Source organism: Benincasa hispida, chromosome 11 (assembly GCF_027475165.1).
Source record: "Benincasa hispida cultivar pf3 chromosome 11, pf3_genome.v1.1, whole genome shotgun sequence".
Lineage (NCBI taxonomy): Eukaryota > Viridiplantae > Streptophyta > Magnoliopsida > Cucurbitales > Cucurbitaceae > Benincasa > Benincasa hispida.
The window spans coordinates 82,949,089-82,965,575 of NC_143488.1; the positions used below are offsets into that span (position 1 = coordinate 82,949,089).

The following is a 16,487-nucleotide window of genomic DNA, read 5'->3' on the forward strand; positions in this document are numbered from 1 at the left end:
TGTTTATTAGACACAATCTGCTGATCAACAAGATGGGCACCCACTAACTGCTTTCTTACTGCATTTTTATTTGGATAAGTTCTCATACTTCGTTCTTCATTGTGTTGGTTTTGGTGTCTAAATTCATTAGTGGGGTTTCTACAAGTTCAACCAATGGGAGGTGGCAGGATCAATCGTCTGAGCAAAATAAATGCATGGGATGCTGTGGCTGGGGACTAGGCCTTGTGCAAGCTTGGGGTTATTGTAATCATTGTACACGGTATGTTGATCACTTATATCATTCGGCACTATGACGTAGCATATCATTGTATTTGGTATGATTATTTGTAATTAGTGGTATGATTATTTGTAACTATGTATGAACTATGTGGATATGGATGATGGTAGGTAGGGTTGGAAGTTCATTAGATCGGGTTCCTTCATACTTCATTTGTGCAAGTTCTTATATAAGATGTTCTTTACAAGTGTCTAAAGAATCAATTAGCTAATAGTTGGTGCGTGTGTTCTAATGGTTGAACTTAATACTGTCTTCAATCATTTTGTACTTGTAAGTTCTAAGTTTGCACATTGGATTTTTTTCTTTTTGTAGTTAGTAACTGTATAATATATTGTTGATTCGCCAATGTTAGGATGAGCTTTTATTCAGCTGCCTTAAATACACGAGGAGAATAATTCATAAGGAAAATTTGGAGTTAAAAGTATGTGGTCCATGAATCTTGAGTTAAGATGCACGAACATTTGTCTGTATTGGACACATATTTGCAAACATGCTTTGGACACGTGTTTGACATGCAAAATGTATGTTCAACAATTGGTTTTCAAAACTGGTAAATTGGCGACATGTCTGGGACATGTTTTTTGGCTTTTGATCCATTTTCTTTGCAAAACACTTGGTTAAGCTCAAGCTATTTTGTTTAGGCGTTGGTAATTTAGGGTGCAATAATGAGGCTCGTGGTTGTGGTGTTTCCCTTATTTATATCCGTATGTTGGTGGCTTGAGCCTTTTTTTCTTCAGGCAACTCTTCCTCCTCCTTGCTCTAGAATTTCGTTGTCCTTAGCCCGATAGGGAAACAATGGATATTACAACTGTTTTCTCTTTGGTAGTGAATTTCATTGTTAGTTTGGGCAAAAATACGTCTTTGGGTCCCAAGTCCTCCTAAAGGTTTTTCTCTGCAAATCATTTTTCCTTTCTTTGGTGGATCCCTCCCTGTTTTTTCCTCCACTTGGCCCAATTTTTCTTTGTTGGAGAAGGTTAATATGTCTAAGAAGGTCAAATTTCATGCTATCAATGAAATTCAATCGACTGTTTCTCATTAAAAAAAGAAAGAAAGAAAAAAAGTCAAATTCTTTATGCAGCAAGTCTTAAATGGTAGAGTTAACACTAGATCATATTTTTAGGCATACATCATTCTTTGCATGGTAGGTCTTACGCGATAGAGTTAATACTTGAGATTGTATTTTGTTATAATTCTATAGTTAGGGTTTTCCATTCTTGTAAATATTTTGTGATATTTTCCTTTTCTATGCTTTGTACACTTGTATATATTCATATCTTTGGTGAATGAATAGAGGATTCTGATCCTTTCTCAAACCTAAGAGTTTTACATGGTATCAGAGCCACCTAAACAAACTTAGGGTTTTGTGAATCTTAGGGTTTGAGAATTTAGATCCCATTTGTGATACGTTTAGGATTTTGTGGAGAGGTGAGTTTACACTTTTGCTCACAGTCGTCGTCTTTAGTTCGTTCGCCGTCATTAGCTGCCATCGCTGGAAAAAAAAAAAAAAAAATTTCGACACCGCCCAGTCCGTCAAGGAGCCCAGCCGCCGATCTACAAAACCCCAAAGTCTGGATCCCACCTGACCAACGCGTGAGGCTCACACGCCGGTCGTTTCTCTTTGTCGTCCGTCCACACGCCGGCGCATGTAGGCGCGTGCACCATCGATTTTCGTTCGTCTTCTATGGGTTTCCTCAGTTTTGTTGGCTCCTCTTGGTGGTGTGTTTGTTTGGGATATATGGATATACTCACTGCTTGTAAAGACATCTCTTCGGTAAATTAGGGTTTGATTCTCTGCTGTCCGGTGTCTATTTTTTGAGGTAATGGCTGATGAGAAACCAGTAATGTGTGAGATTGTTCTTATGGTGTCAAAAGTAACTGAACACAAGTTGAATGGATCTAACTACTATTCATGGAGATCAAATCCAGGAGGTGTTGTTTGCTATTATTGTCATAAACCTAGCCATACGAAACATGAATGCATAAGATTGCTGAATAATGGTTAGAGGATGCCATCACCCTCTGCACATGTTGCCTCTACTCCTGATAATCTTGACAAGTCAATTACGATTTTTGCAGAGGAGTTTGCTAAATTTCAGCAGTATCAAGAATCATTGAGGGCATCATCTTCTACGCCCATTACGACCATCGCAGAGATAGGTAACATTTCTAAATGCCTTCTTTCCTCCACATCAAAATGGGTCATTGACTCTGGTGCTACAGACCATATGATAGGTAACCCCAGTTTATTCTTTAACCTTTGTACATCTACCTCTTCACCTAATGTCACTATAGCTAATGGAACCCTACTCCTATTTTCGGATCAAGAACCGTCCATCTCACTGAATCAATTTCTTTGTCATCAGTTTTAAATTTACCACATTTCTCGTTTAATTTGATTTCAGTCAGTAAACTCACTCATGATCTTCATTGTTGTGTCTCCTTTTTTCCTGGTTATTGCTTATTTCAGGATCTTACGACAAAACAGACTATTGGTAAAGGGCGGGAATTTGGAGGTCTTTACATCTTTGAACCATAAAACATCTACGACCATCACATGCTCTAGTGTGTCGTCTCCCTTTGAAGAGCATTGTCGTTTGAGTCATCCATCTATCTTTGTGTTGATGAGTCTTTGTCCACAACTTCAACATTTGTCTTCTTTAGATTGTGAGTCATGTCAGTTTGCTAAATTTCATCGTTTGAGTTCGTATCCTCGAGTCAACAAACAAGCTAGTGCTCCTTTTGAATTAGTCCATTCTGATGTTTGGAGTCCATGTTCTGTTGAGTCCAAAGGAGGGTTTAGGTATTTTGTTACATTTGTCGATGACTATTCTCGTGTTACGTGGTTATATTTAATGAAAAGTTGTTCTGAGTTACTTTCTCATTTTCGTAACTTCCATGCTGAAATTCAAACTCAGTTTAGTGGTACTCTTAAAAATCCTACGGAGTGATAATGCTAAGGAATATTTCTCTCATACACTCAAGTCTTATTTAGATGCCCATGGCATTCTTCATCAATCTTCTTGTGTCGATACTCCATCTCAAAATGGGGTTGCAGAACGAAAGAATCGTCATCTCCTTGAGACAACCAGAGCTTTGATGTTTCAGATGCATGTTCCAAAATCCTTTTGGGCTGATGCTGTTTCCACAGCTTGTTTCTTAATAAATCGTATGCCCTCTTCCATTCTTAACGATGAGATACTTTTTCATACTTTATGCCCCAAGCAACATTTGTTTCCCATTCCACCTAAAATATTTGATTGTACCTGCTTTGTTCGGGATATTCAGCCTCAGCATACCAAGCTGGATCCAAAGTCCTTAAAATGTATTTTTCTTGGTTATTTCCGTGTCCAAAAGGGGTATCGGTGTTATTGTCCTAGTCTAAATAAATATTTCGTCTCTCCTGATATCACGTTTTTTTAACATACCCCATTTTTTTCATCACCGTCTTACTCTTCGAATAAGAGTCAGGGGGAGCATAAGGAATTAGAGGATGATTTCTTTGTCTACATAATTATTTCTCCCTCCGATTCTCTTCCTGATTCATCTCTACCTGTGGCTACCTTTACTCTTCCACCCACCATTAAGGTCTATACTCCACGACAACTTCCTTTAGTTCCATGCCCTATACTAGAGCCTTCTTCGTCATTGGATCCAGAAACGAATGATGATCTTCCTATTGCTCTTTGTAAAGGTAAACGTACATATGCTCATCCTATTTCTTCTTCTTTTTCATATAACCATTTGTCGCCTTCCACATGTTCATTCATTGCATCCTTAGAGTCTGTATCCATCCCGAAAACTGTTCATGAGGCTTTGTCTCATCCTGGTTGGTGTGCCACAATGGTGGAGGAGATGACTGTCTTAGATGATAATTGTACTTGGGATTTAATTTCTTTCCCTGCAGGAAAGAAGACTATCGGTTGCAAATGGGTGTTTGCAGTTAAAGTCAATCCTGATGGTTCTGTTGTTCGGTTAAAAGTGTGCCTCGTAGCGAAAGGCTACGCACAAACTTATGGCGTTGACTATGCTGATACTTTTTCTCCTGTAGCAAAAATGGCATCTGTGGGGTTGTTTATTTCATTAGCTTCAATCAATCATTGGCCTTTACATCAACTTGATATTAAAAATGCATTTCTTTATGGTGATCTTCAAGAAGAGGTGTATATAGAGCAACCACTAGGGTTTGTTGCTCAGGGGGAGAATGGAACGGTGTGTCGCCTTCGTAAATCCTTGTATGGATTAAAGCAGAGCCCACGAGCTTGGTTTGGTAAATTTAGTCAAGTGATTGAAAGCTTTGGAATGCGGAAGAGCAGGTTAGATCATTCAGTCTTTTTTAAGAGATCTGAGGGTGGTGTCATCTTGTTAGTCGTATATATGGATGATATTGTGATTACTGGTGATGATGCTTTAGGTATCTAGTCTCTAAAGACCTTTCTTCATAGTCAAATCCATACAAAAGATTTGGGCATGTTGAAATACTTCTTAGGAATTGAGGTAATAAGAAATAAGAAAGGAATTCTATTACCACAGAGAAAATATGTATTTGGCTTGTTGACTGAAACAGGAAAGCTAGGGGCTAAGCCATGTAGTACCCCAATGATGCCCAACTTACAACTCACAAAAGATGGAGAATTACTAAAAGATACTGAAAGATATAGGAGGTTAGTGGAAAAACTTAATTACCTTATAGTGACTCGACCCAACATAGCCTATTTAGTAAGTATTGTGAGTCAGTACATGTCATGCCCTACAGTTGATCATTGGGCTGCATTGGAACAAATTCTTTATTATTTGAAGGCTGCTCCCGGGCGTGGTTTATTATATAAGGATTCTTTAGGTATCCAGTCTCTAAAGACCTTTCTTCATAGTCAATTCCATACAAAAGATTTGGGCATGTTGAAATACTTCTTAGGAATTGAGGTAATAAGAAGCAAGAAAGGAATTCTATTATCACAGAGAAAATATGTACTTGATTTGTTGACTGAAACAGGAAAGCTAGGGGCTAAGCCATGTAGTACCCCAATGATGTCCAACTTACAGCTCACAAAAGATGGAGAATTGCTAAAAGATCCTGAAAGATATAGGAGGTTAGTGGGAAAACTTAATTACCTTACAGTGACTCGACCCGACATAGCCTATTCAGTAAGTATCGTGAGTCAGTACATGTCATGCCCTACAGTTGATCATTGGGCTGCATTGGAACAGATTCTTTGTTATTTGAAGGCTGCTCCCGGGCGTGGTTTATTATATAAGGATTATGGTCATACTAATATTGAATGTTTCTCAGACGCCGATTGGGCAGGATCTAAAGAAGATAGAAGATCAACCTCAGGGTATTGTGTTTTTGTTGGTGGTAATTTGATTTCTTGGAAGAGTAAGAAGCAAAATGTGGTGTCACGTTCAAGTGCAGAATCAGAATATAGAGCAATGGCACAATTTGTGTGAATTGATTTGGATATATGAACTTCTTGTTGAGTTGGGATTTGAAATCACCACACCGACAAAGTTGTGGTGTGATAATCAAGCAACACTTCATATTGCATCTAATCCAGTATTTCATGAAAGGACTAAACATATTGAAGTTGATTGCCATTTTGTACGTGAGAAAAATCAACAAGGATTGGTATCTACAGGATATGTGAAGACTGGAGAACAATTAGGAGATATCTTCATGAAAGCATTGGATGGAAGACGTATAGATTATCTATGTAACAAGTTGGACATGATTAACATATATACTCCAACTTGAGGGGGAGTGTTATAATTCTATAGTTAGGGTTTACCATTCTTGTAAATATTTTGTGATATTTTACACTTGTATATATTCATATCTTTGGTGAATGAATAGGGGATTCTGATTCTTTCTCAAACCTAAGAGTTTTACATATTTCAAGGCTTACGTCCTTTTTGATGGGGTTGTATAGGCAGGTAGAAAACATTGATCATATCTTGTGGAGCTGTTAGTTTGCTTCTTTAGTTTGGAACTTGAACTAATTTTTTGAGGCCTTCAGTGTTTGCTTGGCTCGCCCTAGAACTAAATTGAACTGAGATAGAGCTAACGCTTACCTGTTCTGTCGACGTGGTTATCCTCTTTTGTTATCCAGCTTTTAACATCCAGATTTGCCTCCTTTCAAAGGCATCTTCTCTTCCCTTCTCTTATTATAGATATATCAAGAATTTGTTCTGTCCGGATTCTGCCAGTACCTTTCTCTGAATTGAAAGTTTGTTTCATATCTTAAAGAAAAATCAAGTTAAGGTTTGTTGCAATATGTTGTCGTTATTGAGATGTCAGTTATGTTATTATTCATTGTTTGTTTGGGTGTGTGCAAGTGACTGTTCTAGAACTTTGGAACTTTACTTGAACATTAATCTATCCATCGATGAGGCATACTGCAGATGCAATTATTTTAATTTGCAGTCTTAGATGTTTCTATGATCTGTGTACAGTTCTTCAACCCAAACTCTTGATAAATTCATACAAATTTTTTGGTTTTCCTCATGGATTATGTAATACGTACTGCTATTGTTTTACTTTTGTTTTTGTTTTTTTTTTTAAATGTTTATTCACAATGACTTTCAGAATTCTCGGTCTCCCCCAGTGTCAGTACTTGCCAACCAGCAATATTAGTAATCAGCAGAAGACAGAGAACATCAAGCATAGTGCTGATCCCTCCATTAAAAAATCTGCGACGGATGGGTAATGGAAGAGTCTTCTGACTTTAAACTAAACTAAGTTGTATATCTGTTTCCTTATATAATATTAATATGACATACAGTACTAATTTTGTAATATTTTGGAGTTGTTTGGTAGTTGAGCATAATATTTTTAATAAAATAAATAAACGAATATTAATAAAAATATTTGTGGATAATGGTTTTCTAGAAGTTATTTTCTCTTAGTTTATTTTAACGACCTATTTTTAAAATCAACTAAAGTTGTGTTGAAAATTATGGATTGGGAAGAATAATTTTATGTACAGAGTAACTTCATCCTTTATAACCTTGACAACAGTTGTTCTTGTTCTTGCTAACTATGGTGTAGAACAAACTGCATCTAACTAGTTTTCTCCATGGTCAGTATTTGGTCTACTTGTCCCCTAACTTTGACTTCTTGATCCCAAGTCTCAAAAATTATTGTTCCTCAGCTCTTGTGTGGCCTCCTTGGAGATCCATCTTATGTATTCTTCATTTTGCAACATTTAATTTTAGTTATTATAACAGTCGGAATGATCTTAATTCTAGTATCATTATATTTTCATGACCTAATATGCAGACACAATTGTCTATGCAGACATGAAACTGAGGTTGGTGTTTATAATTCAAAATACTTGGTCAAACTCTTTGGTGCTCTTTACACGTCCTGTTTTCTTTTCTTCATTATAGTCTATGTAATGTTAAGTTTCCACTACATGTCTTTCCGGCGTTGGGGATGCATTACTCTGTCAAGAAATAGGGGGAGGATTTAAGTATTAAGCTAATGCATATGTGTTACCAGGTCCAAATGGAAACCTCCAATAGGGAAAGGTGGAAAACGAGAAAGTAGGAAGCGTTCCTACAGTGAGGATGATGAATTGGATCCAATGGATCCTAGCGCTTATTCGGATGCTCCTCGTGGTGGCTGGTAGGTCTTCAAATATTAGCTTTCTGGGTTCAATACTAATTGATTATATAGGCCCTGTTTGACAAAGGTTTTGGTTTTTAGTTTTTGAAAATGGTACTTATTTTCTCCCATTTTGTTTATAATGGTTTTCGTCTTTTCTAAGGAAATATTTGAATTTTTAATCAAACTCCAAAGCAAAAACAAATTTTTAAAACTACCTTTTTTTAGCTTTCAAGACTTGGCTTGATTTTGAAATCATCCTTTAAAAAATAGATAACAAAACAAAGAAACCCATACATTGGAAATAGTTTTTATAAGCTTAATTTTTAAAAAATTGAACTTTAAATGGTTATCAAATAGAGCCTCAAAAAATTTGTTCAAGAAGTAGAGTATGATATTTAATTGTTTGTTTTTATTACTTTTCAGGGTAGTGGGTCTAAAAGGTGTGCAACCTCGAGCAGCAGATACCACTGCTACAGTAAGTAGTAACTAATCATTTTGTTAAATCTTCTTACTTCGATGAATGATTAAGATTGAGATGACTTGGGATTTTAGACTTTTAGCTGTCTGCTGTTGCAACTGTTTCACCTTATAATATCGCAATTATCATTTCATGTATGACCGTGTGATGTAGTCTCACATGTACAATTTAATGCTGAACATTCATGTTCCAGAATGGCTGTACATTTTCCAAAATACGAATTACATGAGGCTACTAGCTACTAAATCCACTTCAAACACTGGCACAAATATAAGAAATTTCGTTCCATAGCCAATTCCATATGATAAATCAGTAAATTATAATGTGCTTAGATGTGACCAAGAATTTGATTTCGGATACTTTCAGATATCATGGAATAAAGCAATAGGTCAGAACTCATAGGAAAAATGCTCTCTCCTCTCTCTCCTCTCTCCCCTCCCCTCCTCACCATAAAACTTTCGTTTTCTAGCCCCGACCACCATGCCCTAGTCTCCGACCACCATGCCCCAGCCTCCACCGATTACCCCTTCTTCCATCATCCAGTCGATACATATTAACCGGAAACTTTTCTCCCTAACACCGATTGTCCCAGTTAATGGAAAACACTTCAAGCTTTCAGAACAGAGTCAATCCAACATCCATTCTGTCTTTATCTCATGGAAATCACTTGATTGGTTAGCCTCCTATTTTCCATCTTTGTTCAAGGATCCCTGCAACCACAAATACTTTAGAAAATTGATTGTTGATGGTGATACTCTTTGGCTTGAAAAGCACAGCAACAAATATGATTTTTTTGCCGAGTTTACCCTTTTAGAGAAATCTGACCGCCGATCCATAATCCTTGTCCCTGCTATTGAAGACAAAATAGGATGGTTTTCTTTCTTCTACTTGGTTTCAGATTATCTTGGGAAACCTAAATCAATGATCAAGGCAACAATCAATACTACCTCGAATACTTACAAAGCAGCTAGTCAATCAAGAAGCATCCCCCTCTCCGTGACCAATAAAGATATTCCCCCATCAACTTCTGGGGTATTCTTCCTTCTTCTGCCCCTTTGTTTCCACAGTTTGATTGGCAAGCTATGGTGGTTGTCCAGTGGTTTGCAGTTAGTGACTCATGGCTGGCTATCCATGACTCTCTCCAATCCTATATATCATCTCGTTGTACTATTAATCCCATCTTTAATGATAAAGCTCTGCTGCACGTTTGTAGTTCGGATATTTCTCAAAAACTATATGCCAATTCGGATTGGACTTCCATTGGTCCTTTGAAACTTAAGTTTATCTCCCCATCCGTACCATCATCTTTCCAACAACAAATGGTTGCATCATATGGAGGCTTGATTGACTGATGTTGGATTGATGTGTTTCATCTCCCAAGTACTCACTGGACCGAAGACATTTTTAGATACATGGTGATATGTGTGGCAGATTTGTACAACCTTCAAATCAAACTGACTGGGGCTTGGTTCTTTCATTTTCTTGTCCGAAGAACGAGGAAAACAAGCGAGGTTTCATTCCTTATGAAATTCATCTACCAAAAGAGTTGTTCGTCGATGAAACTCTGGTGAGAATTCAACCTGCCGGCGCCGGTTTACAAGGTCAGTGACATTTTCCTCTCTCTCCACAAGGAAACAACATTAAAGGGGCTGTTGAAAAGGTGGATCTAATTGATTCTCGACTAAATGAAAAAGGAAAGTCAATGGTTATTGAAACTGAGCATTTGGTCACTCCCTCTCTCTCCCCATATCTTGATCATTTGACCGAATTTCCTGTAATTAGGGAGAATACAAACCTTCCTTCTTTGGCTGAATCTCCTATGAATATGGAGAATATAAATCTTCCTCCCTCTCTCTCCTTAATTGACCATTATGTGGGCCCACCAAACGATCCCTTACCTTCCCTTACTTCAGACGTAAATCCTAGCAATAGTAATTCACCCAAGCCAACCTCATCTTTTACTTTCCAAATCCATAATACTAGCCCATCCAATTCGGTCTCACCCTCTTTTTCACAACCTATAAAGCACCAACACTCCTAAGATGGCAAAATGTCAGTGTTGGACACGTGTCAGACACCGACACACGTTGACATGCTGCCGACACGTGTCCGACACGCCAGTTGGCATGTTGGTGGATCGTTAGTCATTGACTTATGACATTGGACAATTAGTCATCTTATCTATTATCATCATTTTCATGAATTATATGGTTGTTAATGATGTCTTTAAATGGAATATTTCACAACACATTGCACGACATATTTTTAATTTTTTTTAATAAAAAAAACGTGTCCTCAACGTATCGTGTCCTACTTTTTTGAAAATCGGCGTGTCGTCGTGTCACGTGTCAGTATCCGTGCTTCTTAGTTCACAACCTTCTCTCTCTGCCCTCACTTTGGGCCGCACCACTTTACACCTTAGTTCTCTAAATTCCATCTCAGCCAACAAACCAAAGCTACCTTTTACTGGTTCTGATACAGAGGGTTATCTTTTCAGCCCCACCAAAAATGATGCATTTATCGCCCAACCCGGCCATATTTGGCGATCAACCGGATGCTGTCAACGATTTGCGAGTTCACTCCCGTCCCCCTCTTCCACCAGATTTGAACCCTAATCAAAATCCCCCAGCTACTTCTCCGATTAATCACGGTTCCGTCCCCATTAAATGTCCTTCACCCAATTAATCATCAGCTGTCATCTGCTTCACCTCCTTACCCATTAGTCTCCATGCCTTGGCTTCTATCCTGTCCTTACATGGTTTATGTGTTATGGCTATTCCTTCTATCCTTCCTTCTAATCCCAAAAACAAAGAGAATCACCAATACTACTAGCAAAAAAACCCAGGCTTCAAAGGGAATTACAAGGCCTTTTTTCTTCAATGCACTATGATAAATCTGCCATCTTGACTATTAGGGAGGGATCCTCTAAGAATCCATGAAGTTCCTTACTTGAATGTCCCTAGTCTTAATTCTTGGCAGAATCATGCTTTGGTTAAGAAGCTTATTAAGCAACGTAATCTTGGTATTGTCCTCATTCAAGAAACAAAGTTGTCATCTTTTGATTCCTCATTGATTAACTCCATATGGAGCTCTTCTTTTATTGGTTGGACTGCTTTGGACGCTATTGATACATTAGGGGGTATTCTTATTTTATGGAGTGAGCTTGATTTCTCAACCCTTGAGGTTATACAAGGATACTTTTCCGTCTCAATACATGTTTCATTGTTTGATGGGTTTTCTTTTTGGCTTTCGACAATTTATGGCCCTTCTGGTAATGCTTTTTGAGCTGATTTTTGGCAAGAACTTGATGGTTTAGCTGGTTTGGGAGGTGACAATTGGATTATTGGTGGTGATTTCAATGTCACTAGATGGTCTTAGGAAAAATCATATGACAGAACAATTTCCTCTAGTATGCATGCCTTCAATCAATGGATATATGATTATCAACTACGGGATATTCCTTTATCAAATGGTTGCTTTACGTGGTCGAGCTCTGGTCCTATACAATACTTATCTCTTCTTGATCGGTTTTTGCTTACAGAAAATTGTCTTGGTAAATTTAGATCAGTTACTCTCAAACGCTTGGACCACATTACATCTGATCATTTCCCACTGGCTTTATCTTCTGCAAATATTGATTGGGGCCCTTGCCCTTTTAGATTTGAGAACTCTTGGCTGAAAGTGCCTTCTTTCCGTTCCTTGGTGGAGAATATGTGGAATTCCCATCCTATTGATGGCTGGTCGGCCGATGGTTTTATGATGAAGCTTCAGGGTTTGAAAAATATTATTCGTGATTGGAATAAGGGCTGGTGCAGTGCTATTAATAATTTCCCTCTCTTGTCTCGCAATTAACGATTTTAGATGATCTGGAAGATAAAGGTGCCCTTAATGAGGATCAATTAATGTGGTGTCGACTTCTCCATGAACAAATTGAAAACCTGACCATTCAAGATCATATTCCTTGGCAACAGCGTTGTAAGATGAAATGGCTTCTTGAGGGTGATGAAAATACCCGATTTTTCCACAGAATTGTTGCTGTCCGCCGCTGTAAGTCTTCCATTATTGAAATTTTCCCATGACATTGAGACTGAATTTTTGTCATTTTATTTATCTCTCTTCACAAAAGATATGGGTCAGCATTTTCTTCCAATTAATCTTGAGTGGAATCCTATTGTTGAGTTCTTTTGGTTGCAAAAGAGGTTTCTGACTTGCATCTTATTTGGGGCTTCCTTTGGGGGGTGGCAATTCTAAATCTGTTTCGTTTTGGCAGCCCATGGTTGAGAGAATTCAGCATAAGCTCCATAATTGAAAGTATGCTTATATATCAAAAGGGGATCGTCACACTCTCATTCAAGCCACTCTCTCTTTCATCCCTACTTATTATTTGTCGTTATTTCAAGCCCCCTCATCTATTATTAGTTGCCTTGATAAGTTGGTTAGAGATTTCTTTTGGAAAGGTTCTCGTAATGGTGGCGGATTACATAATGTGAATTGGGTGGTTTCTCAGCGTCCCCGATTATTGGGTGGTCTTGGCAGTAATTTTAAATATCGAAACTCTGCTCTTCTTGCCAAATGGACTTGGCGATTCTTATCTGAGCATGAAGCTTTGTGGAGGAAGCTCATTGTTGCTAAGTATTATTCCACTGATTGTGTTTGGTCCTCACCTATTTCTAGTGGTTCTTCCAGAGCTCCTTGGAGGTACATTTATACATTTGCTGACCTAATTACTAACCGGATTAGACGTCGTATTGGTGATAGTTCTTCTATGTCTTTCTGGCATGGCTCTTGGTTAAGTTATGGTATCCTTGCCAATGTTTATCCAAGGCCCTTTCGTCTTATGCAGCAACATGAGGTTACTATTGCTAATGCTTGGATCTCTTCTGCATCAACTTGGAATTTGAATTTTCGTCATAATCGTACTAAGTTGGAGATTGTTGAGTGGGCTTCATTATCTCTTCATCAGGCATCTGTCCATTTTAGTTCCTTCCTTGATGTTTGGTTGTGGCCTCTTGATCCTTCTATAGGCTTTACTATTAAATCTCTTATGACTGCTTTGGTGGGTGATATAGATTTCGTTTTGACTGACCTTTATTCGGTGATTTGGAAGGACAGATATCCCAAGAGGATTAGAATCTTTCTTTTGGAGCTTAGATAGGGTGCCATCAATATTGCTGATCGTTTGCAGCGCCGTATGCCTTATATGTCTTTGTCTCCCTCTTGGTGTCGTATGTGTCATAAGCATGTTGAATTGTTGGTTCATCTTTTTTTCTATTGTTCTTTTGCTACTAGCTTTTGGGATCTTCTATTGCCTACTTTTGGTTGGTCCTTCACTTTTTCTAATAATATTTCCGATGCTTTGGCCTCCGTGTTAGTATGTCATCCTTTTGGTGGTACTAAGCAGGTGATTTGGTTGGCCTTCGTTCGCGCGTTCCTTTGGTGCTTATGGGATGAAAGGAATAGAAGACTTTTTAATGATACTTGTTCTTCTACTATTCGGTTTTTAGAATTTATGTTGTCTACTGCTTGGTGTAAATTAAAGCACTCTTTCTCTCACTTTAGTTTGTCTTTTTTAGTTAGTAATTGGCGATCTCTATTGTAATATCTTTGCTTGGGGTTCTCCCCTCATATATATCAATGAATTATTTCTTTTACCAAAAAAAAAATATATATATATATATATACACAATTTACATATGAAGAAGAAAATAATTGAAATGATAAACTGCTTTGTGCTTTGCAAGACAATAATCATATTTTCTTCATGTTCATTTCCGTGGGATTTTTCCCAGCCACCAACATTTTTGGGTTCTTTTTCCTGGCAATCATAAAACATTTCCTTCACAATGGGCCTTGGTTTGGGTCTGTTTGATGCATTGTGCTGACTCTAGACACTGGCTAAAACATGGGTTGCTCTCTTGTTCCTTCAATCCAATCCTCATTGTGTTGGTCGTCAGTTTTTTTATTTTTTTCTATTTGATGGAAATATTTCCAATTGGATAATAAATGCTTCCCATCATTCATGGTGAATGGCAGGGTCCTCTCTTTCAACAGCGGCCATACCCATCACCTGGAGCTGTTCTGAGGAAGAATGCTGAAATTGCTTCACAGACCAAGAAGGGAAGCTCTCACTATGCACCTATTTCCAAGAGAGGAGATGGAAGTGATGGCCTTGGTGATGCTGACTGATCTCTTCTACTTCATTCTGCTTTGATGATACGGCAACGCCCTATTTCTGTGGTGTAGAAATGCACTTTTCACTTTAGATGTGACAGATATCTTTGACCTTATAGCCTTACTTGAAGTTATGAATTGAATGCACATCTCACTTTTTGAAGGGATTGCGGCCGTATATTCAACTGGAAGTTATTGAGTCATTTTGAGGTCTTCTATTTATGACTTTCTTTGTTTTTTCAACGACTCCTTGTATATGTACTTTTATATAGAAGACAACACGATCAATGAAGCAAAATTTCAACTTATGTATATGTAGCAAAAGATGCGATTAATGGATAGGAGTAGAAAATTTGAACCTATTGTACCCTTTTATTCCTCCACCTTCTCCTTTTCCTTTCTTCCTTTCTTTTACTTCTCTCAACGGAGCATTTAGTTACTTTTAAGTTCTAAAGAGTTGCTATTGTTAAGTGTGCTAGTTTACTTGTCTCAACTTAGGAGTTTGTTAATCCTAAAATTATGTAAACTCAAAGCTTACATTTCATACCTCATTTTTACTTCTTTACATTCTAATTTCACAAGTTGAACGGTGTTGAGCTAATCAATTCTAAATTTCATAAATTTAGATGGATTAAGTTTGTGAGGTGAACAGTCTTCAATATGAACACTGCCTTGTTGGGTTGCTTTTGGATGGTTTCCTTGCGACTTCCAAGTGAGATGGCATTATTTATTGAATATTTATTGGTGGAGAATCAACATTTCAAATAGAAATAAAAACTACAGTATATGTTTCCTATATGATAGCATGTGATTACATGGGTCTGATCTGTCTGTTTACTCGCCATAATAGTTTATTATTGGGACAGCTATCTTAATAGAATGATCATCAATGTGGTATGTAAATCCCTTCAGGTTTTGATTTACCTCTCTTTTAAATTTGTGAATGTAACTTCTATAAATGTTTTTGCAGATTAGCAACTTTTAATCCCCACATCCTCAAAGCAATATGGTAAAATAAACTTATTACATGGATTATCAATTTTAGCTAATTACAAAATACCCAATGAAGACACTTAAAACAAGGCAAAGACAAGATAAAATTTATGGGCAATTGCAATAAGTAGCACTTTTAGGGATAATAATTAAGAGTATAATAATATTTTTAAAGAATTGCAAATATAACAAAATCTATCAGTGATATGGTCTATTGTTGATAGACTTCTATCAGTAATATGATCTATTATTGATAGATTCCGAGAACAGGATCTAAATTTTGCTATATCTACAAATTCTTTTCCAATGTGATTTTGGACTTGATTGTTATATTTACAATTGCTCGGTAGAAAGTAAGTTCATTTTGAATTGTAATAAAGATCAAACTTTGGTATGTTAAGGTGGCTTTGGCCAAGACAAAGACTTAAATAAGGTTAGTTCATCTTCTTTTACCTCAAAATATGGATTTCACCTAGCTTGGGCAGATTTTTAAGTTGTTTATCTCTAGCCTTTTGTATCTAAAGTTGCACTTCTTTGAAGACAAATTCATAGCATTTTGTTAGGTTAAAATTTAGAACATGTTACCTACCTTCATATAAGTCCGTGTCTATTTGATTTCTAAACTTTTAAAAGTGTCTTATAAGTTTCTAAATCTATTTGTGTCTAATAAGTAATAAGACTTTAATTTTCATTTTTTTTTTTTTTTTACAAAAATTGCAAGTAAATGACTATTTACAAGTAGTCGAAAGTATTTTCATGAAGTCACAAATTTTGAAAGAGGGCTTACAAACTTTTCATTTACATAGTCATTGAGAATCTTTTTTTTTCCCTATTTTTCGGAAAGCCAAAGGATCAATCAACTTCAATCTATAAAATAAATAAATGATCAATAATAATAATAAAATAATGCTTTGATCATGCAATCCAAAAATATCGAAAGACAACTCACTAGAAATCTTAGAATA

At 37.0% G+C, this 16,487-nt stretch overlaps 1 protein-coding gene across 4 annotated transcripts in view; it reads left to right on the plus strand.

Moving 5' to 3' along the window:
* Positions 1–14,891, plus strand: part of LOC120092051 (WW domain-containing protein) — an 85,059-nt gene extending 70,168 nt beyond the window's left edge. For all 4 annotated transcript variants that reach the window (XM_090307452.1, XM_039050244.2, XM_090307453.1 and 1 more), the window contains 5 exons: positions 131–259; positions 6,858–6,974; positions 7,773–7,898; positions 8,304–8,355; positions 14,392–14,891. In XM_090307452.1, the coding sequence (XP_090163578.1) occupies positions 131–259; positions 6,858–6,974; positions 7,773–7,898; positions 8,304–8,355; positions 14,392–14,544 (577 nt within the window). In that variant the 3' untranslated portion in view covers positions 14,545–14,891. The remainder of the gene's footprint in view (positions 1–130; positions 260–6,857; positions 6,975–7,772; positions 7,899–8,303; positions 8,356–14,391) is intronic.
* The last annotated feature ends 1,596 nt before the right edge of the window (positions 14,892–16,487 follow it).